General features: G+C 42.9%; 1 protein-coding gene across 1 annotated transcript; it reads left to right on the top strand.

Annotated features, from left to right (window-relative positions):
- Positions 1-13,964: 13,964 nt before the first annotated feature.
- On the top strand, positions 13,965-24,762 carry LOC311001886 (E3 ubiquitin-protein ligase TRIM21-like; the record flags this gene model as incomplete). The annotated part of the gene is made up of 11 exons (XM_083993065.1): positions 13,965-14,085; positions 14,174-14,428; positions 20,913-21,175; positions 21,894-22,241; positions 22,748-22,843; positions 23,085-23,318; positions 23,416-23,563; positions 23,664-23,690; positions 23,788-23,852; positions 24,077-24,193; positions 24,370-24,762. The coding sequence occupies 11 exons, from the start codon at positions 13,965-13,967 to the stop codon at positions 24,760-24,762; spliced, it is 2,067 nt and encodes a 688-aa protein (XP_083849191.1).
- Between the last annotated feature and the right edge of the window lie 327 nt (positions 24,763-25,089).

Here is a 25,089-nt window from a genome sequence, read left to right as displayed (position 1 = left end):
GTAGGCAAAGGAAGGAACAAAGGAAGTGTCATTTTTCTTTTTTTTATCTGACAAGTTGGACACTTGACACTTTTCAAGTGTCAAGTGTCCAACCTGTCAAAAAATTTTCATTCTTTCCGTTTACTTCTTCCTGCTGCAAACCAGCTATTTATTTCATTCTCTAGTTACTGGATTTCATCTTTCAGTACATAACCAGACAGACAGAGCGGGGGTGGTCCGTGGCGCAGTGGGTAAAGCGGCCGCCCCATAGAGACTACAGTCCTCACCGCAGGCGGCCCCGGTTCGCAATGGATTAAATATGAAAAAAGTAAAATAAGAAAAATATATAATAATACTAAAAAAAAAGTAATTATATTAGACAAATAAGAATTAGAAAAACAATAATAATAGGGGTTGACCGTTAACCAGAAACACTGAACAACTGTGGATGGCAGTGTAGCTCGAAAACACACTTAAGACCAGAGGACAATAGGAGCATTGCCAGATGACCTGGCTAACAATATAAAAGCAGCTGCTGGACTTAGGTGAGAGCGAAGACGAGCAGAAGTTTGCCTATAGCATCCTACCACACGTCATCGACCAACAGAGACCGAAGAAAAACTTCTAAAAGGTAGAGTGAACTTTTCTAATTAAAGACTTGTAGGATGTACTGAAGAATAATTTTCAGGTTTGTTACATGTGAGGATGCCATGTGCCAACTGTTGCGTACTTGAGTGCTAATGACAGACCTGAATCTTCTGATATTGAGCCCATTAGTTATCCAAGGGACCAGCAGCCTAATAAACAGGAGTGAGGCAGGTGTAGATAATAACTTATAGAACTTTTCAGAGAGTATAAACAAATACAGGTGTTACCAAGGACACTAATTAAGGCTCTGTAACGCCGCATTATGTAATAATGTAATAAATCTTCACGTCATTATGTAATAACGCCGCATTTTGTAATAATCTGCCGCATTTTGTAATAAAAATCTTGAACGCAATATGTAATAAACTTTGCCGCATTTTGTAATAAGTTGTTACATTTTGCATCACTTATTACATATTACGGGTGTTGCACTTTTTATGAAGAAAATGTAATAATTTGGTGCATTATGTAATAAACCACCAAAATGGATGTCTTAATTAGAAAAAAACAAACATTAGGACCATCAGAACAACACTGACTTTAAGCATAGGCTACCAGCATGCATGAATCATGAATTAATTTCTAAAACCAGTAGGACGGTCAAATCTAAATCAAATATATGTGTATTCATTATAATAGGCTACCGCTTTCAGGGCAGGGCATCAAACAAATCGCTGCAGAGCGCGAGCCTGGCACAGAGGTGCGCGCTCTGGCGCATCTGGCACAGTCGGTTAAGGGCGCCGAAAGGAAACTGCCTCCGCTCCGCGGCTATTTCGCGTCCGACGTCTATGTTAAGCGCACGTTTTTATTGATATTGTAGCGTCCGACCCAATGTAACTACAACAACATAACACAAACTTTATCAGACAGCTCTCACTTCTTCCTCTGCTCCACCTCACTCACTCACTCACTCACACGCACACAGGACCCTCACACTCACCTTTCAGTTGTGCAGTATTATTAATAATGATAATGAGTCCCATTGTTACCAAATGTTGAAAAACTGCAATAAAACAATAATTTCCTCCAACTATTATGAGAACAGTCATATGTCTGCCTTTGAACAGGGCCAACATTGATTTGTTTACTTATAGTTTGCTGGAGCTTTTTTTTTTCTTTCATTTTATATGGCCATGTAGCCTACTCCCATACAGTTTTTTTGTGACATGTTGACTAAAAGGCATGGTCACGTGACTCTCTGTGTAAAAACATGACATCATAATACACACATGGCTAGAGGAGAGTTAAAAGACCATCATACTTTTTACTGGACCTCAATCGACCAAGGGAAAGTGGTATAATCTGATATTTTAGATCGGAGTTTTGAAAAAAGCGTCAAATCCTCCAGCCCTCTCCCTCACGTATTTTACCCGGGCGGCGATGCACCATTCTCGGGGAGCACTCTGGGAGGGTCCCCTCTCTGGTTCTCCGGGCCTGGAGCTTTTGGGAATGGTTCTCGTTTTACAGCTGCTGCTTGCAGATGATGATAATATTTCAATAATTTAAATGGATCAGCTGGGCAAATTTTGATAAAATGTTAAATCTGGTGAAAATCAGAGGCAAAATCACTTCCAGCATCATCAGCCCGATGAAATCCCACAGCTCGACCCCCCCCCCCAGCTCGCCCCAGCTGCGGCTCCGGGGGCGTTGATCCCAGCCGCCCCTGCCGCTGCTGGAGCAGAACTGGACCCGGCCTGGAGCTCCAGTCGGACCGTGGTCCATGTCATCCCTCCACAGACGAGCATGACCCGGGCGTATTATTGTCGGTGGGCGGGGGGGGGCGGGGGGAGTAGACCGCTCTGCTCAGCGGGTCGGAGGAGCAGCGTGACACGGGTTTTTTTCTAATTAAGACATCCATTTTGGTGGTTTATTACATAATGCACCAAATTATTACATTTTCTTCATAAAAAAGTGCAACACCCGCAATATGTAATAAGTGATGCAAAATGTAACAACTTATTACAAAATGCGGCAAAGTTTATTACATATTGCGTTCAAGATTTTTATTACAAAATGCGGCAGATTATTACAAAATGCGGCGTTATTACATAATGACGTGAAGATTTATTACATTATTACATAATGCGGCATTATTACATAATGCGGCGTTACAGGCTCCATTCCATTTAGTGTACCAGAGCGTTTTCTAATGAGCCACACCTGTCTTTGTTTATACTCTCTGAAAAGGTCTATAAGTGGGTCCTTGGTGAGTGAACAGAATCAGTTAAGATCCAAATCTGTGCTAATTGTATGACAGAAACTAGAAGGAAACATCTGTGGTTGGGTTTAGGATGAGGTTGGGTTATTTGGGAGGTACCTATTAAACTCATAAATACTTGATATTTTTGTTTTCTGAAGAGAAAACCATGGTGGCATTCAGCGTTATAATAGAACAGGGTGGAGCCTATGGACCCTTCGACGGTGACATTTCCTGTCCACCTCTTGCAGGATACAAATAAAGTAGTGAAACCTCATTTTGCTGGACTTGTGGTTTTCTCTCACACAAGTTAAAGGAAATTTCCACAAAACATCTTTCCTGGATCCGAGGCACAAACACCCGAGGCTCACGTCTGGTGAAGTTAAACTTGCAGGCAAAGGTGTGTGATCTCCTCTTGAGCAACTCAGAGGTCGTGGAAGAGATGGTCGCAGTTGAATCCAAGGAAACTGTCTCACAGAAACTAGAAAGAAACCTCTGTAGTTGGGTTTCTTGTGAGGTTGGGTTAGTTGGGGATTACTAATACAAACTTCTGTAGAGAAAACCATGGTGGTGTTCAGTGTTAAGTTAGAAGAGGGTGGAGCCTTTAGACCCTTCAACAAAGAAGTAACTGTGAAGTACGACACTGTGATAACAAACATCGGTGACGCCTACAGTCCATAGGTAAGTCCATCATATCCACGCTCATAATCACTCATGCTGACAGAATTAATACATGTGACAATATCTTCTTTCCACAGGTGTGTTCACTGCTGCTTACCAAGAACAAAGAGCACAAAGAGAACAAAGAGCCAATAAATAATAAATTGTCATGACATCTGATCATGAATCATGTGACTCTGACATGATGCATGATGAAGGCATCACTCTGATATCACAAAGTGAACGAAGGAAGTGTCATTTTTCTTTTTTTTATCTGACAATCTGACACTTGACACTTGAAAAGTGTCAAGTGTCCAACTTGTCAGAAAATGTTCATTCTTTCCGTTTACTTGTTCCTGCTGCAAACCAGCTGCCCATTTCATTATCTAGTCACCAGTGCATAACAAGACAGACAGGGCGGACAAGCAAACAGTGTGGTCTGACCTGATACAGTCATATCAACAGGCCAACAAGAGAATTAAAGACTTATAAATAAATAAATGTGTGCTCCGGCCACAGACTGTACTATGCTGACTCTTTCCTTGGCTCAGTCATCGGACCTGACACACCAGGTTTGGATCGAAGGGTTAATCCCCTAAAACCCCACGGCAAATCGCACCCTGCACCTAGGGATATCATCAGGGTATTTATTGGAGGGAGGGAGAGTGTTGAGGGTTGGTCATCTGCTATAAGCTCTACCTTGGAAGCAGGTTTCTGGTTGGATTGTTGCCAACTAACCTGGCTCCAAATCTGATGATATAAAAGCAGCTGCAGGACTCAGGACAGAGTGAAGACGAGCAGAAGTTTGCCTGGCATCCTACCACACATCATTGACCTACACAGAACGGAGAAAAACTTCTAAAAGGTAGAGTGAAAATTTCTAATTAAAGACTCTAATGAAGGACGTACTGAAGAACAATTTGAAGTTTTGTTATACCAGTTAAATGAGTAAATGGTAACGCCAAAGTGAGGATTCCATGTGATAACTGTTTCGTACATACTTTAGGGCTTATGACAGAGATAAATCTTATGATATTGAACCAAACAGTCATCCAAGGGACGAGCAGCCTAATATACAGGAGTGAGGCCACCAGCTGTAGTGTTGAGGGCAGGGTTAGTCACAAAAACTAGAAGGAAACTGTGGTTGGGTTTAGGGTGAGGTTGAATTAGTTGGGGATTACTAATACAAACTCATAAATAATAGACATGTTTTGTTTTCTGTAGAGAAAACCATGGTGGTGTTCAGTGCTAAATTGGAAGAGGGTGGAGCCTATGGACCCTTCAACGGAGAAGTAACTGTGAAGTACAACACTGTGATTACAAACATCGGTGACGCCTACAGTCCAGATACAGGTAAATCCACAGGTAAATCCCTCATGTTGATTGATTTATGTGACAGAATTAATGCATGTGACAATATTCCACAGGTGTGTTCACTGCACCGGTTGCAGGTGTTTATTATTTCACCTTCTTCTACCATGCTGGAGGACAACATGTGGCCAAGCTGCTGCTGACCAAGAACGAAGAGCCAGTTGTTGTGACAGGTGATCATGCATCAGGTGGTGACTCTGCTGATAATGGAGGAAATGCAGTGTTCTTGGAGCTGCAGCTAGATGACAAGGTGTGTGTGCGCATGCCTGCAGGTGCATATGTTTGGGCATCGGGCGGCCACACCACCTTCAGTGGGTTTCTGGTCAACTCTCCTTAGAATCGATGTCTCCAAGAAAAAAAAAAGGCAAAATCCTGAAATAAATGATGCATAGTCTTAAAATGAAATTTCTACTTGAAACAGGTGTCATGTCTGATCAAAATAAATAATCGCAATGCAAAAAAAAAAGAGTCTTTACCAGTTCTATTACTGTTTCATGTCTGGAAACTGATAAGTTCAACTTATTATTCATCAATAAGTCAGTCCTGAAAAATTAGAGATGGTTATGAATCAAAAGGAAATAATTAAGGAATACCATACCAATGAATCTAACTATGAATTCATAGCAAGAAATGACCGGTGTAGTCTTATTAACTCTGAACTTATAGTAATAACTCATTTATTATTGATTATTGAACCTTTTGTCACTGAACTCTCTTTTACTCGCTCTTCCAGGTAAAGCGACACACCATACATAAGTTTGAATCCCGAATTGGGCAGCCCTTTCCTGCATGTCATTCCCCCTCTCTTACTCTCTCTCTACTGTTCTATCAATTAAAGGCAATAAAAAGCCCCAAAAATATACTTAAAAAATAAAGAATGTCTCAGTACATGTAGATGTGTGGTGACTGTGACACAACCACAACCAAGATGTCAAAGAGGAGTTGACGAGTGTTCAGATTCAGAAGTTCATCATGCAACACCACAGTGACACTTTAAGAGTTGCTCATCTGGCTGCAGGGATCTCACAAAAGCAACAACATGTTACAAAATTGAGTTGACATGGTGCAGGAAGGGTTACGCAGCGAGTGGATGGAGGCAGGCAGGTAGGCCTAGTAGCCAAGATGCAGGGAATTTGGATGGTCCGGACATTTCTGGGTCAGTGGCACAAGCTGAAGGGTGTGGAGTCGGGGCAGCGTAGTGGAGTGGGTGCTGGATTCTGGAGGCAAAACACAGGTAAGTGAGTGAGATCAGTGATAGTTACAGGTAACAACTCTCTTTCAGTGCACAGTGAGCACACAGGAGGCCAGTATCTTTATACTGCGTTTCATGAAGACGATAAGACCCGGGTCCGTTGCAGCCGGCTCCAGTCTCTCTACGAACCATGACCAGCGTCTGCACACACACACACACAACCCCCAGCTTCCACTCACCACAAAAAAACGTACTGATTTGGGATCCGTTTCCAGTTTGGATGAGTGACTCTTTGTATTGTCACAGTTTAGGCGCTTCGTGCATTTGTCATTAGTTAAAAGGAAAGAAACAACAAACTACATCCTCAATTGCACGGCTGCAGTAACTAAGCAGGTAAATTCAGTTGCATCTCTGTCAGTGTTATGTCTGAAATCCATGACAAGCTCCTTGGGTCTTGCTGGTGTTGAGCAACAGATCATCATACCACATAGCAAGGTGGTCCACCTCCTCCTCCTTATAGGTCAACTCATTGTTGTTCTTGATTGAGGCCAATCACTGTGGTGTCATCTGCCAACTTGATGATGGTGTTGGTGCCATGTAATGGACAGCAGTCATACATGAAGAAGGAGTAGAGAAACAGACTCATCACACAGCCTTGTGGTACGCCAGTGTTTATGGCGTACCACAAGAGTGGATAAGCAGCTGAACATGTTGGGGCCCATTGGACAGAAAGTCCAATATCCAGTTACAAATGGAAGCACTGATGCCCAGATCAGTGAGTTTGGTGACTAATTTGGAGAGAATGACAGTGTTGATTGCTGTGCTGAAGATGAACAGCATTCTGGCATACAGTATGTGTTGGTATTGTCTGGGAGTGAGAGTGCAACGCCAAAGACATTGCATCTTCAGTGCTCCTGTTTTCATGGTAGGCAAATTGACGGGAGTCCAGAGTCGGAGGAAGACACGATTTGACATTTGTCAGGACCAGCTGCTCAAAACACGTAGTGATGATGGGTGTAAGAGCTACTGGGCGGTAGTCACTGAGACATGTTGGAGTGAAGTGTTTTGGTACTGGCACAATGGAGGCGGTCTTGCAGCAGGAGGGTGCAACTGCCAGGAACAAGGATATGTTGAAGTTTGTCAGGACCCCAGCCAGCTCCCCAGCTCACACTCTGAGCACACGCCTAGGGACGCCATCAGGGCATTCATTGGAGGAAGGGAGAGTGTTGAGGGTTGGTCATCTGCTATCAGCTCTACCTTGGAAGCAGGTTTCTGGTTGGGTTGTTGCCAACTGACCTGGCTCCAAATCTGACGATATAAAAGAAGCTGCAGGACTCAGGACAGAGTGAAGACGAGCAGAAGTTTGCCTGGCATCCTACCACACATCATTGACCAACAGAGACCGAAGAAAAACTTCTAACGGGTAGAGTGAAATTTTCTAATTAAAGACTTTAATGAAGGACGTACTTAAAGCAGATATCAGCTTCACGGCCGTTTCGGCTAATGCTGCGTTCAAGGCAGGCTTTTGAAACCGTAAGTTACAGCTTCAAGTCACAACTACGACTTGGTAGCGTTCCAGGTAACCCGTAGCTCGTGTTTTTACCATCCTGTTGTCTGTGAAAGTTCCCTATAACGGCCACTCGTAACTTCCGACCCGTGAACTCGTACCAGATCGAACTGGTATGACTTCACAGGAAGGAAAAACACAAAGTACGAGTTTCTTTGAACGCACCATGAGTTAGCAGCCCCCGCCCTTGTCAGGCATCAATTGGTCCTCGTGCTACGTCACCACATTCACGCGCATCCCTTGGCTGCACACACAGCCCTTCATGCCGTTCTCTCTCCGCATTGGATAACACTTGTATCCCACAAGGAAAATTTTCTCCTCGGGTTACAGCAGAGCAGAGTGACGGAGAGACTCGTGTTTAGGCTGAAATACTTCATGTAAGTGATTGCTGACGGAAAATAGGACTATTTAGGACTTATATTAACAAAAACATTCCACTGATATCTGCTTTAAGGACAATTTAAGTTTTGTTATACTGTTGTTAAATGAGTTGATGGTAACAGCAAAGAGAGGATTCCATGTGCCAACTGGTGCGTACATACTTCTGTGCTTATGACAGAAATACTTTTTCTGATATTCAACCAATTAGTGATCCAAGGGACGAGCAGCCTAATATACAGGAGTGAGGCCACCAGCTCACAAAAATTAGAAAGAAACATCTATGGTTGGGTTTAGGGTGAGGTTGGGTTATTTGGGAGGTACCTATACAAACTCATAAATATGTGACACATTTTGTTTTCTGTAGTGAAAACCATGGTGGTGTTCAGTGCTAAGTTAGAAGAGGGTAGAGCCCATGGACCCTTCAGCGAAGAAAAAATTGTGAAGTACAACACTGTGATTACAAACATCGGTAAGGCCTACGAGCCATCTACAGGTAAATTCATCATATGCAGCCACACTCATAATCACTCATGTTGATTGATTTATGTGACAGAATTTATAAATGTGACAATATGTTGTTTCCACAGGTGTGTTCACTGCACCTGTTGCAGGTGTTTATTATTTCACCTTCTTCTACCATGCTGGAGGACAACATGCTTCCGCACTGGAGCTGACCAAGAACGGAGAGCTGGTTGTTGTGACCGGTGATCAGAAATCAGCTGGTGACTCTGCTGATAATGGAGGAAATGCAGCGTTCTTGGACCTGAAGCTAAATGACACGGTGTGTGTGCGCATGCCTGCAGGTACTCATGTTTGGGCATCGGGCGGCCACACCACCTTCAGTGGGTTTCTGGTCAACTCGTCTTAGAATCGATGTCACCAGGAAAAAAGATGGCAAAAACCTGAAATAAATCATACATCTGTCTTAAAATGAAATTTCTAATTGAAACAGGTGTCATGTCTGATCAAAATAAATAATCGCAATGCAAATCAAATAAGTCTTGACTGGTTCTATTACTGTTTCATGTCTGGAAACTGATAAGTTCAACTTATTAATCATCAATTACTCAGTCCTGAAAAATTAGAGATGCTTATGAGTCAAAAGGAAATAATTAAGGAATACCATGCCAATGAATCTAACCATGAATAAATAATTATTGATCAAGCAGAGAAATTATTGGTGTAGTCCTATTACTAATAGTAATAACTTACGGAAGCATATTGCATTCATTTGAATAAAAAAAAAGTCAGGTTTTTCTGAGTATTTAATTTTCTTGGTCTGTTCTTCGAGGTAAATATTTCTGTTTTTCTGGGTATTTATTTTTGGGTTTGTTTTTTTGAATAATTTCTTCTGTTTTTCTGACTAATTATTTTCAGTTTTTCGTGGTAATTTTTTTCTGACTCAGCTTCAAAATCCTGTGAGAAGCTCCCACCTGCAAGTAACGTAAGGACTGATTTCAAAATAAAGGTGCTACATCAGACTGTTCTGAGTGACACTCTAGGAGGAGGTATTCTGTAATAACAGGTAGTTTCCTTTCAATATAAATCTGAATTTACTTGGAACACAGTGAAAATAAGACTGTATTTTTTGTGGAACATATCCATGGATGTATGTTAAGCAATGTAAAAGAAAGCGCCTTTACTCATTGTGTTATGAGTAGTACTTTTATTTTGAAGGTGTTCCCTGATGTGTCGTGAAAGTTTGTTGATGCTTGTGTACGAGTCGTCAGTCTGGAAAATGAGTGGAATTTGAATAAAAATCCTTAACGATGTATCTCATGGATCTAAGATGCAATAAATCTGTGATGAAGTGGAGGCTTGACTGCAGCGGTTAAACGATACTTGCAGGTGGGAGATTCTCGCGGGATTTTGAAATCTCGTTAAGTCAGCAAAAATTACCCCAAAAAACAGGAGGAAAAATATTACCAGGAAAAACAGGAGGGAAAAAATTACCACGAAAAACAGAAAAAATTAGTCAGAAAACAGGGGAGAAAAATTAGTCAGAAAAACAGAAAAAAGTATTCAAAAAAACAAACATTACTCAGACATAATTACTCAGAAAAATCAGACTTTTTTTTCTTAATTCAGGTGAATGCTATAGGCTTCCGTAATAACTAATTTATTATTGATTATTTAACCTTTCGTTTCTGAACTCTCTCTTACCCGCACTTTCAGGTAAAGCAACACACCATACTGAGTCATTCCTGATTACTTAATGAAAACAGGATCATTACCTACACCAGTGGCCCCCTATAATAAATAGTGTCATTTTTTACTTCTTCTCGTTTTTTCTTATTATTCATCTTCGGTGTCTACTCCTCCTACAGCTTTGTGCGGACCCAGGCAAATTATACAATGTTTTTAAGTATTGAACATGCTTAGTAGAAAATACTTTGTTCTTCTTCAAACCCTGAAGCTTCTGGGGAATTCTTATATGAACTGAAGTTTTTTTCATTGGCGTCTTGGCACGAGCTACAGTAAAGGGTGTGGAGTATGGGCAGCGTAGTGGAGTGGGGGCTGGATTCTGGAGGCAAAACACAGGAAACACAGGTAAATGAGTGAGATCAGTGACAGTTACAGGTAACAACTCTCTTTCAGTGCACAGCGAGCACCCAGGTCTTATCGTCTTCAGGAAAAGCAGTATGAAGACACTGGCCTCCTACACAGTATCTTTATACTGCTTTTCATGAAGACGATAAGACCAAGGGGGCAGTTGTGGGTCTGAGAAGTGAAGCTCACTTCCGCGTTCAAAAAACTGCAATCCCCTCGGCTTCCTCTGGGGGCTGGTGTCAGAAGGGAGCATTCCCCATAGACCTCCATGTTAAAATCGCCGATTTTACATCCTCAATAAACATGTTAAAAGCCTGGTGTCAGAACGTTTTTTTTTCTCAATCGATAGTTTCTACCCCCGCACACACTCTGAGGGGGGTGAATTTTTTTTTAACGCTACCGTTTTACTGTTATTAGGTTAAAACTCTGGCCAATTAGGGCGCCGAAACGTTGAGTGACAGGTCCGAGCAGCTCCGTGGACAGCTGCTTCGAGGCCAGTGGGCGGGTTCTCGGCCGGCCAATCCAACATGGCGCTGTCCAGGCCGCCATATTTGAGTCACAAAAACGACTCCCCAAAACCAATGGGTGACGTCACGGACGCTACGTCCATTCTTTTTACAGTCTATGGATAAGACCCGAGTCCGTTGCAGCCGGCTGCAGCCTCTCTACGAACCATGACCAGCCTCTGCACACACACACACACACACACACACACACACACACACACACACAACCTCCAGCTTCCTCTCACCACAAAAAAACATACTGATTTGGGATCAGTTTCCAGTTTGGATGAGTAACTCTTTGTATTGTCACAGTTTAGGTGCTTTGTGCATTTGTCATTAGTTAAAAGGAAAGAAACAACAAACTACTTACTGAATTGCACAGCAGCAGGAACTAAGCAGGTAAATTCAGTTGCATCTCTGTGTCATGGTCTGTGTCTCTGTGTCTGGTCTTGGTGTCTGTTTCTTTGTGTTGAGTTATTTCCTGTTTTATTTTGAAGTTCATGTTGTGTTGAGTGTCTTGGGTTCCTGTGTTCTCCCTCCTGTTTGATTACCTCCTGTGTCTCACCTGTGTCTAATTGCACCACCTGTGTCTCGTTTCCTCGTGTGTATAACCTCTGTGTTTCCCTTTGTCTCTTGTTGGTTCATTCGTCATTGTCATCGCTGTCTTGCTCCATGTGTTGTTCCTCCATGTTCCCCTTCCAAGTGAGTCCTTGGTTTTCCATTTTGTGTTGTAATTATTTCCTTTGCTACTTTGAGACTTTTTATGTCCAGGACTTAGGCCTGTTGACTTTTTAGTTGATACTTTCTGTTTTTCCATTCGTTTGGACTTTGGATCCCTGTGTTTTTTTGCGTTTGGGTTTTTTAAATAAATAGTTTTTGTTGCTTTGCACCTCCCTGTGTCTGCATTTGGGTCCTGTTTCCCCACACCTGACAGAATAAACCAACCAAAAAAGGACCCAGCGGACCATTCCCCTCCCCGGATGATAACTCTTTTTGAGTAATTTGCCCTCCTGGCAGAGAGGACTGCCCAGCAGAGGAGTCTCCTCTCGCCAACGTCAGCGGCCCAAGCCTCATCCCCAGCTGCCCCAGCCTCTCCTCCATCAACCCACCTGCCCAGCGGAGACAAGCCCCCCTCATTCAGCAGGCTAACAGGGCCGCACAGGCCTCGTCCCGGCCTGTTAGCCGCCTTCCTGCCCTGCTCTACTGCAACCGTCTCCTGTTCTGGCTGGGCAGCAGCCTTCATGTCCCCTACCTGCAGTTAGGCAGTCGGTGGTCCGGCCGACTCCTGCTCCCCGTGCCTCGTCTGTGGTCCGGCCGACGCTGGCTCCTCGTGCGTCGTTGGCAGTTCGGCCAACTCCAGCCCTGCAGCATCCCTCGGCGCCACCACCAGAACTGCAGCATTCCCCAGCGCCACCTCCTGAGCGGCAGCGTATTCCAGTGCCACGCCCTGGCCTGCAGTCACCCTTGGACGCCACTCCTGTTCCGGCGTCGGGGGTCTCAGCTGGCGCCACTCCTGTTCCTGCATCACACGATGCAGCACCCAGCTCTCCTGTGGAGGTCAGGGCACCGAGGAGGAGACATAGGCGGCGAGGGCGCCGATCCTCAGCAAGACAGGGACCGGGGGTTTCCTGTCTCCCACCTGGTGGCGAGCAGTCCCAGGTTCCCAGCCTCCAGCCAGGGGGCTCATCCACTCCTGATTCCTGTGTCCAGCAGGAAATCTGTCCGGCTTCCGTCTCCAGTGGCCAGCTGGCAGCCCAGCCCATCTCCGTCCCGGGTCGTCAGTGGGCGGTCGGCCTCCCCCCTGGTCTCCAGTCCTGCAAGCGGCATCGCCCTCCTGCCCAGCCCCCGAGCCGACCCCCAGACTCTCTGTGCTGTTTTACACGACCCCAGACTCTGCTCGGCCTCCTGGCCGCCCTCCAGAGCCCGGTTCCCCTGCTCTACCCGTTATGTCCCCTGACCTTGCCCCTTGTGAGTTTGGTGACTAATTTGGAAGGAATGACAGTGTTGATTGCTGTGCTGAAGATGAACAGCATTCTGGCGTATGTGTTGGTATTGTCTGGGAGTGAGAGTTCAACGCCAAAGACATTGCATCTTCAGTGCTCCTGTTTTCATGGTAGGCAAATTGACGGGAGTTGGAGGAAGACAGGATTTGACATTTGTCAGGACCAGCTGCTCAAAACACGTAGTGATGATGGGTGTAAGAGCTACTGGGCGGTAGTCACTGAGACATGTTGGAGTGAAGTGTTTTGGTACTGGCACAATGGAGGTGGTCTTGCAGCAGGAGGGTGCAACTGCCAGGAACATAGGTTGAAGTTTGTCAGGACCCCAGCCACCTCCCCAGCTCACACTCTGAGCACACGCCTAGGGACGCCATCAGGGCATTCATTGGAGGGAGGGAGAGTGTTGAGGGTTGGTCATCTGCTATCAGCTCTACCTTGGAAAACAGGTAGAGCTGCTGAACAGATGATATAAAAACAGCTGCAGGACTCAGGTCAGGCACACATCATTGACCAACAGAGACCGAAGAAAAACTTCTTAAAGGTAGAGTGAAATACTCTAATTAAAGACTTTAATGTAGGACATACTGAAGAACAATTTGAAGTTTTGTTATAGCAGTTAAATGAGTCAATGGTAACGGCAAAGAGAGGATTCCATGTGCCAACTGATGCGTACATACTTGTGTGCTTTTGACAGAAATACATTTTCTGATATTCAACCAATTAGTGATCCAAGGGATGAGCAGCCTAATATACAGGAGTGACGCCACCAGCTGTAGTGTGTTGAGAGCAGGGTTACTCACAAAAACTAGAAGGAAACATCTGTGGTTGGGTTTAGGGTGAGGTTGGGTTATTTGGGAGGTACCTATACAAACTTGTAAATATTTGACACATTTGGTTTTCTGTAGAGAAAACCATGGTGGTGTTCAGTGCTAAGTTAGAAAAGGGTGGAGCCTATGGACCCTTCAACGGAGAAGAAACTGTGAAGTACAACGCTGTGATTACAAACATCGGTGACGCCTACAGTCCATCTACAGGTAAATCCATCATATGCAGCATAATCACTCATGTTGATTGATTTTATGTGACAGAATTAATAAATGTGACAATATGTTGTTTCCACAGGTGTGTTCACTGCACCTGTTGCAGGTGTTTATTATTTCACCTTCTTCTTCCATGCTGGAGGACACCATTTGGCCAAGCTGGAGCTGACCAAGAACAAAGCGCTGGTTGTTGTGACCGGTGATCAGAAATCAGCTGGTGACACTACTGATAATGGAGGAAATGCAGTGTTCTTGGACCTGCAGCGAGATGACAAGGTGTGTGTGCGCATGCCTGCAGGTGCTCACGTTTGGGCATCGGGCGGCCACACCACCTTCAGTGGGTTTCTGGTCAACTCTCCATCTCCCCGCACCAACCGCCGCCTGCATCGCCCCCCTAGCCCCCCTTTCCCCTGCTGTTAAACCGGCCTGCCCTCCCTTCCCATGAACCAGTCTGCCATCCAGTCCTCCCATTAAGCTGGCCTGCTCTCCCCGCCTCCCTTGCCTACCAGAAGCTTCTTTCTTCAGCTGTTGTTAACATTTTCATGTTTCCCACATTCTCTGTTATAAACTGTTTTCTTGTCTGTAACAACACCTATTGCACGTCTGCCCGTCCTGGGTGAGGGATCCCTCCTCTGTTGCTCACCCTGAGGTTTCTCCGATTTTTCCCTGTTAAAAGGGTTTTCTAGGGAGTTTCTCTCAGTCGATGTGAGGGTCTAAGGGCAGAGGATGTTGTTATGATGACACCCTTTGAGACAAACTGTTTGTAAAAACGGGCTATACAAATAAAATTGCCTTGCTTTGCCTTGCCTCCTTAGAATCGATGTCTCCATTAAATAATATGGCAAAAACCTGAAATAAATCATACATCTTAAAATCTTAAAATGAAATTTCTAATTGAAACAGGTGTCATGTCTGATCAAAATAAATCATCGCAATGCAAATCAAATAAGTCTTGACTGGTTCTATTACCGTTTCATGTCTGGAAACTGATAAGTTCAACTTATTAATCATCAATAACCCGGTCCTGAAAAATTAGAGATGGTTATGAGTCACAAGGAAATAATTAAGGAATACCATACCAATGAATCTAACCATGAATTCATAACTATTGGTGAAGCAGTTCGGTACATGTAGATGTGTGGTGACTGTGACACAACCACAAAGAAATTATGTTTCTGCAAACCAAGATGTCAAAGAGGAGGTGACGAGTGTTCAGATTCATACTGTAAGTTAATCATGCTTTACCACACAGTGACACTATGAAGAGTTGCTCATCTGGCTGCAGGGATCTCACAAAAACAATCAAAAGCAACAAAATGTTAATTTCTCTTTCCACTCGGTGTCCGTTGGCATCTTGGCACGAGCTGAAGGGTGTGGAGTATGGGCAGCGTAGTGGAGTGGGGGCTGGATTCTGGAGGCAAAACACAGGTAAATGAGTGAGATCAGTGACAGTTACAGGTAACAACTCTATTTCAGTGCACAGTGAGCACACAGGTCTTATCGTCTTCATGAAAAGCAGTATGAAAACACTGGCCTCCTGCAATATCTTTATACTGCTTTTCATAAGACCCGGGTCCGTTGCAGCCGGCTGCAGCCTCTCTACGAACCATGACCAGCCTCTGCACACACACACACACACACACACACACACACACACACACACAACCCCCAGCTTCCTCTCACCACAAAAAAACATACTGATCTGGGATTAGTTTCCAGTTTGGATGAGTGACTCGTTGTATTGTCACAGTTTAGGCGCTTTGTGCATTTGTCATTAGTTGTAAGGAAAGAAACAACAAACTACATCCTGAACTGAGCTGCAGTGTTTGGCGTGGTTTGATGTTAAAATCATGTTCACATGCTCAGTATTTTTGTGTCAAGTGTCATTTTTCTTTTTTTATCTGACAGGTTGGACACTTCAAATCTCCATCTGTCTTTTCATTATTTCCTTTTTTACTTCTTCCTGCTGCAAACCAGCTCTCCAATTTCCTTTTCTAGTTACTGGATTTCATCTTTCAGTACATAACCAGATGGACAGAGCAAACAATGTGGTCTGACCTGATACAGTCATGTCAACAGGCCAACAACAGTATTTTGGTAAACTCATCAAAGTTTCATTATTAGCTCCTGATGCGAAATGAAAGACAGCACAACATGACAACTTAACATTACAGACATTCAACACTTGAAAACCGACGTCAGTGCACATAGATACACAGGCAAACTATGAATCTATAGGATCCTAAACAAAAGGTTGTGGTGCCAAGGCCTGAACTGATCAATGCACATGCTCCAAAAACTTCCATCATACTTATATACTTATATGTCTATGCTATAGGTTTTTTTTTTTTGTTGACTGACCGATTGCCTTTACACTTTGTGTCTCAGCAGCTGTCTGAATGACCTGAAAGAACGATGACAATACAATGCAAATAGGCTACACATGATTCAAAACTATACAAAGACACAATCGCAGTAGCCTACTTTTGTAACGTTTGGAAAATACTCAACTCAACACTGCTACAAACCTTTTCACAGAAAGTAATCAGACACGTCAGTGAAGTGAAACCTCATAACAATAGTTAATAAAGATGATTGACGGTTGGATTTTATTTCACTGCCCCACGGAGCCTTTGAGAGACACTTCCACTGTATTTAGACTTACAATTAGATCACAATCACAACAATTATACTTTTATACGATCAATCAAATAAGTAATGAACTATGCACCGGTGGTGATTCTACTTATTGATACACTCGGCTTCTACTGTTCTGAGATCAGTTACAGATATTAGATGTTGCACATTTTACACACGTGGAGACTGAACTTCTGTAAAAAGCCACCACACACAAATTGGAAATTGCGAACTTTAAAATTAGTGATGGGAATGTGTGAATAAAAAAAAAAAAGCGCCAGATATCACAGGTTATTTGTGACTATTCACCAAAGCAGTGTTTTTTGCAAAATTGAAGTGAAACACAAACTTAATTGGCACCAAATCTGAAGTAGAAAATCTAAACTGCATTTAAAAATGTTTATAAGAAAGAGTAAGGAGTTAAGTGGCCAAATGAACTGTGAAGAATGTATGCATTATAAATGGTGACATTGCTGGTAAAGGGGGTTGTAATTACCCATATTTATCTTAAAGTAGGCCATTACAATTTACTGTATCTGACAGATCATTTGGGGTAACCCACTTCCTGATTCACCTCATTGTTGTGGCCTCTGCCAGTGAAGAGAGAGAATAGATCATGCCCTACATTTTATCACTTTATTGAAGATGTTCTTGGTTATTTTTCTAAGTATGCATCATGTTGGTTCAAGTTGTCAACACTTCATAATCCCGTAGCAGCATCTAGCTGTCGTCGCCTGGTCACAGAGGTATGCACAGTCAAACCAACAGCCAACTACCGCTTCTCTGAAATCAAAACTTAAGACCAAGAACAAAGCGCCGGTTGTTGTGACAGATGATCCTAAATCAAGTGGTGACTCTGCTGATAATGGAGGAAACGCAGTGTTCTTGGACCTGCAGAAAGGGGACGAGGTGTGTGTGCGCCTGCCTCAAGGTGCTCATGTTTGGGCATCGGGCGGCCACACCACCTTCAGTGGGTTTCTGGTCAGTCTGCCCTCCAGTCCTCCCATTAAAGGGATAGTTCACCCAAAATTGAAATTGCACTCATTATCTACTCACCCTCATGTCGACTAAGGGCTGGGATAAGTTTCAGAGTCCTCCATGGCTTCTCTAAGTTACAGGGGGTCTCGGCGTAGCAGTGCATGTCCATATGACGGTTGCAAATGGATACCAACTGTCTTCGTAACAAAAAGACACACCAAAAAACATCCAAATACCTCCATGCTGCCCGTATGTAATGTCCGTCTTGTATTGAAGCCCCGAAATGCGAAATTGTCCCAAAAAAAAATTAAATTAGTCTATTTTTCAAGCTTGTTTTGTAGCGGAAGCTTCTCAAAGCTCCTCTTCCCGATTCGTCCAATTTGGACGAACTGGGAAGAGGACAGACCCTGGTTCGTCCAAATTTTACGAACCGGGAAGAGGAGTTTCCGCTACAAACAAGCTTGAAAAATAGACTTATTTAATTTTTTTCGGGACAATTTCGCATTTCGGGGCTTCAATACAAGACGGACATTACATTGGATGTTTTTTGTTGTGTCTTTTTGTTATGAAGACAGTTGGAATCCATTTGCAACCGTTACATGGACATGCACTGCTACGCCGAGACCCGCTGTAACTCAGAGAAGCCACGGATAACTCTGAAACCTCTCCCAGCCCTTAGTCGACATGAGGGTAAGTAGATAATGAGTTTCAATTTTGGGTGAACTATCCCTTTAAGCTGACCTGCTCTCCCTGCCTCCCTTTCCTACCAGAAGCTTCCTCCTTCAGCTGTTGTTAACATTTCCATGTTTCCCACATTCTCTGTTATAAACTGTTTTCTTGTCTGTAACAACATCTATTGCACGTCTGTCCGTCCTGGGTGAGGGATCCCTCCTCTGTTGCTCACCCTGAGGTTTCTCCGATTTTCCCCTGTTAAAAGGGTTTTCTATGGAGTTTTTCCTCAGTCGATGTGAGGGTCTAAGGGCAGAGGATGTTGTTATGATGCCATGTAAAGCCCTTTGAGACAAACTGTTTGTAAAAACGGGCTATACAAATAAAATTGCCATTACATTGCCTCCTTAGAATCGATGTCTCAAGGGAAAAAGATGGCAAAAACCTGAAGTAAATCATACATCTGACTTCAAATGGAATTTTCTAATTGAAACAGGTGTCACGTCTGATCAAAATAAATAATCGCAATGCAAATCAAATAAGTCTTGACTGGTTCTATTACTGTTTCATGTCTGGAAACTGATAAGTTCAACTTATTAATCATCAATAACTCAGTCCAGAAAAATTAGAGATGGTTATGAGTCACAAAGAAATAATTAAGGAATACCATACCAATGAATCTAACCATGAATTCATAATTATTGGTGAAGCAGAGAAATGACTGGTGTAGTCTAATAACTCTGACCTAATAGTAATAACTCATTTATTATTGATTATTTAACCTTTTGCTTCTGAACTCTCTCTTACCCAGACTTTCAGGTAAAGAAACACAGTCATTCCTGATTAGGATCATTACCTACACCACAGCGGCCCCCTATAATAAATAGTGTCATTTTTTACTTCTTCTCGTTTTTTCTTTGTTATTTTTATAAGTATGCATCATGTTGGTTCAAGTTGTGTCAACGCTTCATAAACCCGTAGCAGCATCCAGCTGTCGTCGCCTGGTCACAGAGGTATGCACAGTCAAACCAACAGCCAACTACCGCTTCGCTGAAATCAAAACTTAAGACTTTACTGGCACTTTGTGAAATGTTGCACAGTAGGCTACATGAGAATGACTGAATTCATTTAATTACCCTTTTATGTTTCTAAATGTTTTATTTACTTTAAAGCACAAGTACCTGTTCAATTATTATAAAAACCTTTGTTTAATCTTTCCTGCCTCTCTGGTGGTAACACTACATTTATCTCCTTTGGCTAAAAACATCACAACCCTGGTGGTTTATACTGTGTAAGATAGGTTCTGTTTTCCTGACAAACGAAATGACCCAGTTGGGCTTCAAAATACGAGGAACTACCTGTCATACAGGAATGTGTCGTTGCACCACAGATGTCAAACACTTCACTTCAGGCAACTGGCTTCAGCCGAGAGCTGGAAAAACCGGCCGGGCTGATTTGGTAGACTGGGAGGAGCAATGAGACTGACGAACATATAAGCATTTAGGTTCATTCACTGACATTCACTGATGATCAGGACAGTCAACATGTCAACACAAACAGGTAGGACATTGTTCATATAAGACTCCTACTGCACAAACTTTAATCTTCTTTCTGCAGTTTCAACTTTTTGTCAATTTAACACATGCAATGGAAAAATAAAATAAAAACTTTTGACCTACTTTTGAAATTGCTCATTGACTATGATGTAAATGAGTTAAGGCAACGCTGGTAAAAACAGAAAAATAGCTATTTCACTTTAAGTTGTAAAAATATGTTATTATTGTAAATTTTTGTTTTCAAATTCTGGCATCCACATTTTATTTTGTCTTATGCAAAACAAAACAAAAGAAAAAAAACTCTTTAAAATGTATGATGCACAGTGACAAATAAATTATCAACTATGGAACTGGATGGAATGGATCTTAAAATGCTAATGTAATTGATGAAAATGTAAATTCCATTTACAATACAGTGGTAATTTACATGTTTATCAGAGAGTGTGCAATTTAGATATAAATTAAATTGTCACATGAAAATATGGCCATTCTGAGACCATATTACGGTAAAATAGAAAAATCATATTTGGATGGTAAAACAACATTAAAATTTGAATGAAATTGTGAAAATCAAAATGCAATAATGTGATTAACTCTGAATTTTCATTAGTCAAAACAGTTTCCAAAGTTTGCAAGTCAAAAAAATCTAAATGCAATTTTCTAAAACCTTTAACATGAACATAAAAGCATTTGACAGTGACCTCGTTTTTTACACTTGGTGGTGTTGAACAATCACACCTTTTGTTTATTGGACAGGGAACAATGTGTCCCCATGCAAACTGGTCCGACTCCAGTCAGGCCCGTATATACGGATCATGAGCTTTGGCAGGAAGCCTGATATGTAAACTATGTTTGTATAAGCGCAGAGTTGGTTATTTTTTTTGATGTCAGATTTGATCTGACATTAACAACCAATCAATCAAACAAGTTTCGGTGCGTGAGGAATTTCGCTCAGATGTTCATGTGTTATTTTCTTCACAGTGCGAAACATGACCTCTGTGGTGTTGGAGGAGCAGTTTCGCTGCTGCATCTGTCTGGACGTCTACACCGACCCCGTCTCCATCCCATGCGGACACAACTTCTGCCTGGACTGCATCGAGGGCTTCTGGGACACGAAGGACCAGTCGGAGTGTCCGCTGTGCAAAGAGACTTTCAGGAAACGGCCAGACCTCAGGATCAACCGAGGATTTGCTGACGTCATTGAATTCTTTAAAAGGTTTGTCTTCAATATCTGGGTTTTTTTTGTTTTTATATATATATATAGGCTATATATGTTTTTATTTCCAATAAATTAACAAAAAGGATACAACAACAAAAATATCCATCCTGAAACAATATCGATGACAGTTTCTTTCTTTCTTCTTTTTTTGTTTAACCTCCCCAAGACAAACAAAGAAACAAAATACAAACAAAACAAGCAAACAAAAACAAAAAAAATCTAAATCAATAAAAAATAAGTGAAAAAGCAGCAATCTGTCTTCACTAACATTAGTGGGTATTTGCACATACAGTATATGTGCTTACCTGCACAAACATACACATAATCGTGCTCGCTACACATATGTACATCCACATAGTCAAACATACACATAGATTTTACAGAGATACATATATTTAATATTAAGGTCTGCCCTGCTCTATAGGGCACCGATTCAGGGCTCAACCAATCATATGTCCCCTTTAGAAAATTCCTCCAAACCTAAAAGTAATGGAAACCAAAATTCTTGAAAAATATGACCACAGTTATGTTTTTCCAAAGTTAATTTTTCTAAGGGTAAAAAAGCTGAAATCTGATCTGTAAAAATCTTAAGTGTTGGAGGGAAATCATCTTTCCAAAATAAGAGTATGCATTTCTTCGCCTTTTTTTTTTTTTTTTTGCAAAACAAGTGAAATTTTTTGATTTAAATAGAAATTTAACATAATTCCATCCACACCTAAAGGCCTCTGTCGACCCCTAACGAGGAGGATGTCGATGCCGTGGACCCTCCGGCCGTCCAGCTCCCCGACGGCGACGGAGTTCCCTGCGACGTCTGCAACGGCAACAAGGCGCCGTCGGTCAAGTCGTGCCTGGTCTGTCAGGTGTCCTACTGCGACATCCACCTCGCGCCGCACCTGAGGGACCCGGCGCTGCAGAGGCACCGGCTGACGGACCCGGCCACCTTCCCCGCCAGTCACCTCTGCAGGAACCACAACAAGCCGCTGACCATGTTCTGCAAGAAAGACCAGATGCCGGTGTGTTCGAGGTGCGTGGAGCGGAGCCACAAGAGCCACAGTGTCGTCCCCATGAACCAGGCCAGCAAGAAGGTCAAGGTGAGGAGGAGGTTAAATCCTCAATCAATCAATCAATCAACTTTATTTATATAGCACATTTTTTAAAAACCACAGGGGAAGCCAAAGTGCTTTACATTGAGACATAAAAAGATTAAGGTAAAAGACATGAACACATAAACATAAAGTCACTTTAAAAACTAGCAAGAAAAAGGCAGGGAAACAAGGCAAGGGCAGAGTAAAGGAACAGACCAGCTCACTGCAAGTGCTTTTAGGGAATGACAGATAAAAAAAATTAAAATTAAGGTGAGTTAAAAGCAAGGGAGTAAAAATGCGTTTAAACAGGAAGCGAGGAGGCCTGTCTAAGATTCAAAGGCAGCTCATTCCAGAGCTTGGGTGCAGCAGCGGCAAATGCTCTGTCACCTCTGAGCTTCAGCCTCAATCTCCTTTTAAGTCAATTACTCTTAGATATAACTGCATGCTGGATGGTTTGGGGGGGGTTTCGCGTTATTTTCAATCTGTGCCGTTTTATTTCTGACCTTTTGCAGTCTTCTGTGAAAGTGACGAAGGCCAACATCCAACAGATGATCCAGGCCAGGCTGATGAAAATGGACGAGATCAAAACTTCAGTGGATCTGAGCAAAGTAAGTTCAATGCAATGCAATGGATCACAGATGCATGCTGGGAAAGAGCTGGTTCATTACGTCGACGTGTTTCGCCGTTGATTTACAAGTTCCTCGTCTTCAGGACTATACGGATGAAAATTAGGCTAGAGCTAAATCTGGTGTATTTACATTTTGGATGTTCATGAATACGCAGAGTCCCGTTACAAATAAACAAATAAATGAAATGAAATAAATGAAGTTTAATTGTTCCCATCATCAGAAAGTCGCAGAGAGAGAGATCCAGAGCAGCTCTGAGGTCTGCGCCTCGCTGGTGTCGGCCATCCGGACGCACCAGGCCGGGCTGGTCCGGGAGCTGGAGGAGAGGCAGGCGGCGGCGGAGAGGAGGGCCGAGGAGCTGCTGGAGCAGCTGCAGCAGGAGACCACCGAGCTGCAGACCAGGAGCAGCGAGCTGCAGCATCTGGAGCTCACCCAGAATCCTCTGCACCTCCTGCAGGTCAGATGTCAGATCTTGCTCAGCGTTTCAACATCGCCATCACTGCATCAGCTCGTCAGGAACTGAAACTAACGTGTCCCTCTTTGGTTTTTTTAAGGGTTTCCAGTCTCTCAGTAAACTCCCGCCCACCAGAGAGTGGTCCGACGTGGCCGTCCACTCCAATAACTGCATGGGGACGGTGAGGAGAACCGTCAACAAGCTGATGGACGTCTGTCAGGAAGTTATTAACAAACTGTCTGCAGAAGGTCAGTGACCCTCGGGAAGAAAAAGACCCAAAGTTTAAGAGATTTTATAAACCCAAATTCATGGAAATGACCTTTTATTCTTCTTCTTCTTTTCTTGCAGAGGCAAACAATATGAAGCAATATGCAGGTATGTAAGATTCAAACAGTCTTTGTTTATTTCAATAACCTTCATTAGTTCCTATGTTTAGTACTCCAATCACAGTTTTCCTTCTTTATCTCTACAGTGGATGTGACTCTAGATCCTAACACTGCTTCAGGCTGGCTCGCCCTGTCCTCGGATGGAAAGAAGGTATAAACAAAAGACTGACTCAAAAAGAAAGAAAGAAAGAAAGAAAGAAAGAAAGAAATCCTTATATATATCTCATTATAATACCATGAACACAGCAAGTCAAATTTTGATTGTGAATCAAGGACTGAAGATGAAGCTAAATAGTGAAGAATATACACCTTTTACACCTACTGTGATGGATATAAGATGATGATAATAATGAGGATGATGATGATGATCCACAGGTGAGCTGCCAGAAGAACAAGTGCTCAGTCCCAAACAACCATCAGAGGTTCGAGTCCTGCATCTGCGTGCTGGGGAAACAAAGCTTCACATCTGGCAGACGCTACTGGGTGGTTCAGGTACGAGCTTATATGCATGAAAAATACAGTTACAAATAGTTTAAGTGGCTTGGTCAGGCCCACAGATGAGTTAAAAACGTCACTTTTTAGATCTTCTTAATGGATAAATTTGTAAACGTTTTTATTATTATGTCAAAATCGTTCTAATATAGTGTTTTGTACGCTGTGTGTTTCAGGTCGGAGGTAAGACAGACTGGGATCTGGGCGTGGCCAAAGAGTCCGTTAACAGAAAGGGGGCCATCACCGTGCGTCCCGACAGCGGCTACTGGGCGATCTGCAGGCGTAAAGCGGGGAGTCTGAACGCCTGCACCTCCCCCTCCATCGCCCTCCACCTGCAGCAAACCCCCGACAGAGTGGGCGTCTTCTTGGACTACGAGGAAGGATCGGTGTCCTTCTACGACGCCGGGACCAACGCTCACATTTACACGTACAGCGGATGCACCTTCACCGAGCCGATGTACCCGTACTTTAACCCCTGTCTTCATGAAAACGGGAAGAACAGCGCCCCGCTGGTTGTCTGTCCCGTGGAGGGAGATGTCCGGTCGCAAAATATTGAATCTGATCTATAATGTGTATTGGAAGATATGATATAACTGATGTTTACATCAGAGACTTTGTTCTTATTCAAGAACATTTTTTAACCTATTTTGGTTTGAATTATTCCTCTTACTGTGCTGTAACAGTGTTTGAACAACAATCACCTGCAACTTGTTTCTGTTTTTAATAACTCTACTTTACTTACTTACCTATTAGCTGTTATTTCTATGGGTTGTTTGCTTTATCATCCATAAAAGGTTGTACATACTGATACCTGATTCGTGTGTGTGGAAACAGAAATGCAAAATGTTGTTGAAGGAATTGTGGAACTTGAATCGATGTATACGTTTTGTTTTGTT

Source organism: Trachurus trachurus (assembly GCF_905171665.1).
Source record: "Trachurus trachurus genome assembly, chromosome: 18".
In the NCBI taxonomy this organism is placed as follows: domain Eukaryota; kingdom Metazoa; phylum Chordata; class Actinopteri; order Carangiformes; family Carangidae; genus Trachurus; species Trachurus trachurus.
The sequence above is the reverse complement of the archived record's forward strand: the minus strand, read 5'-3'. Positions and strand labels throughout refer to the sequence as shown.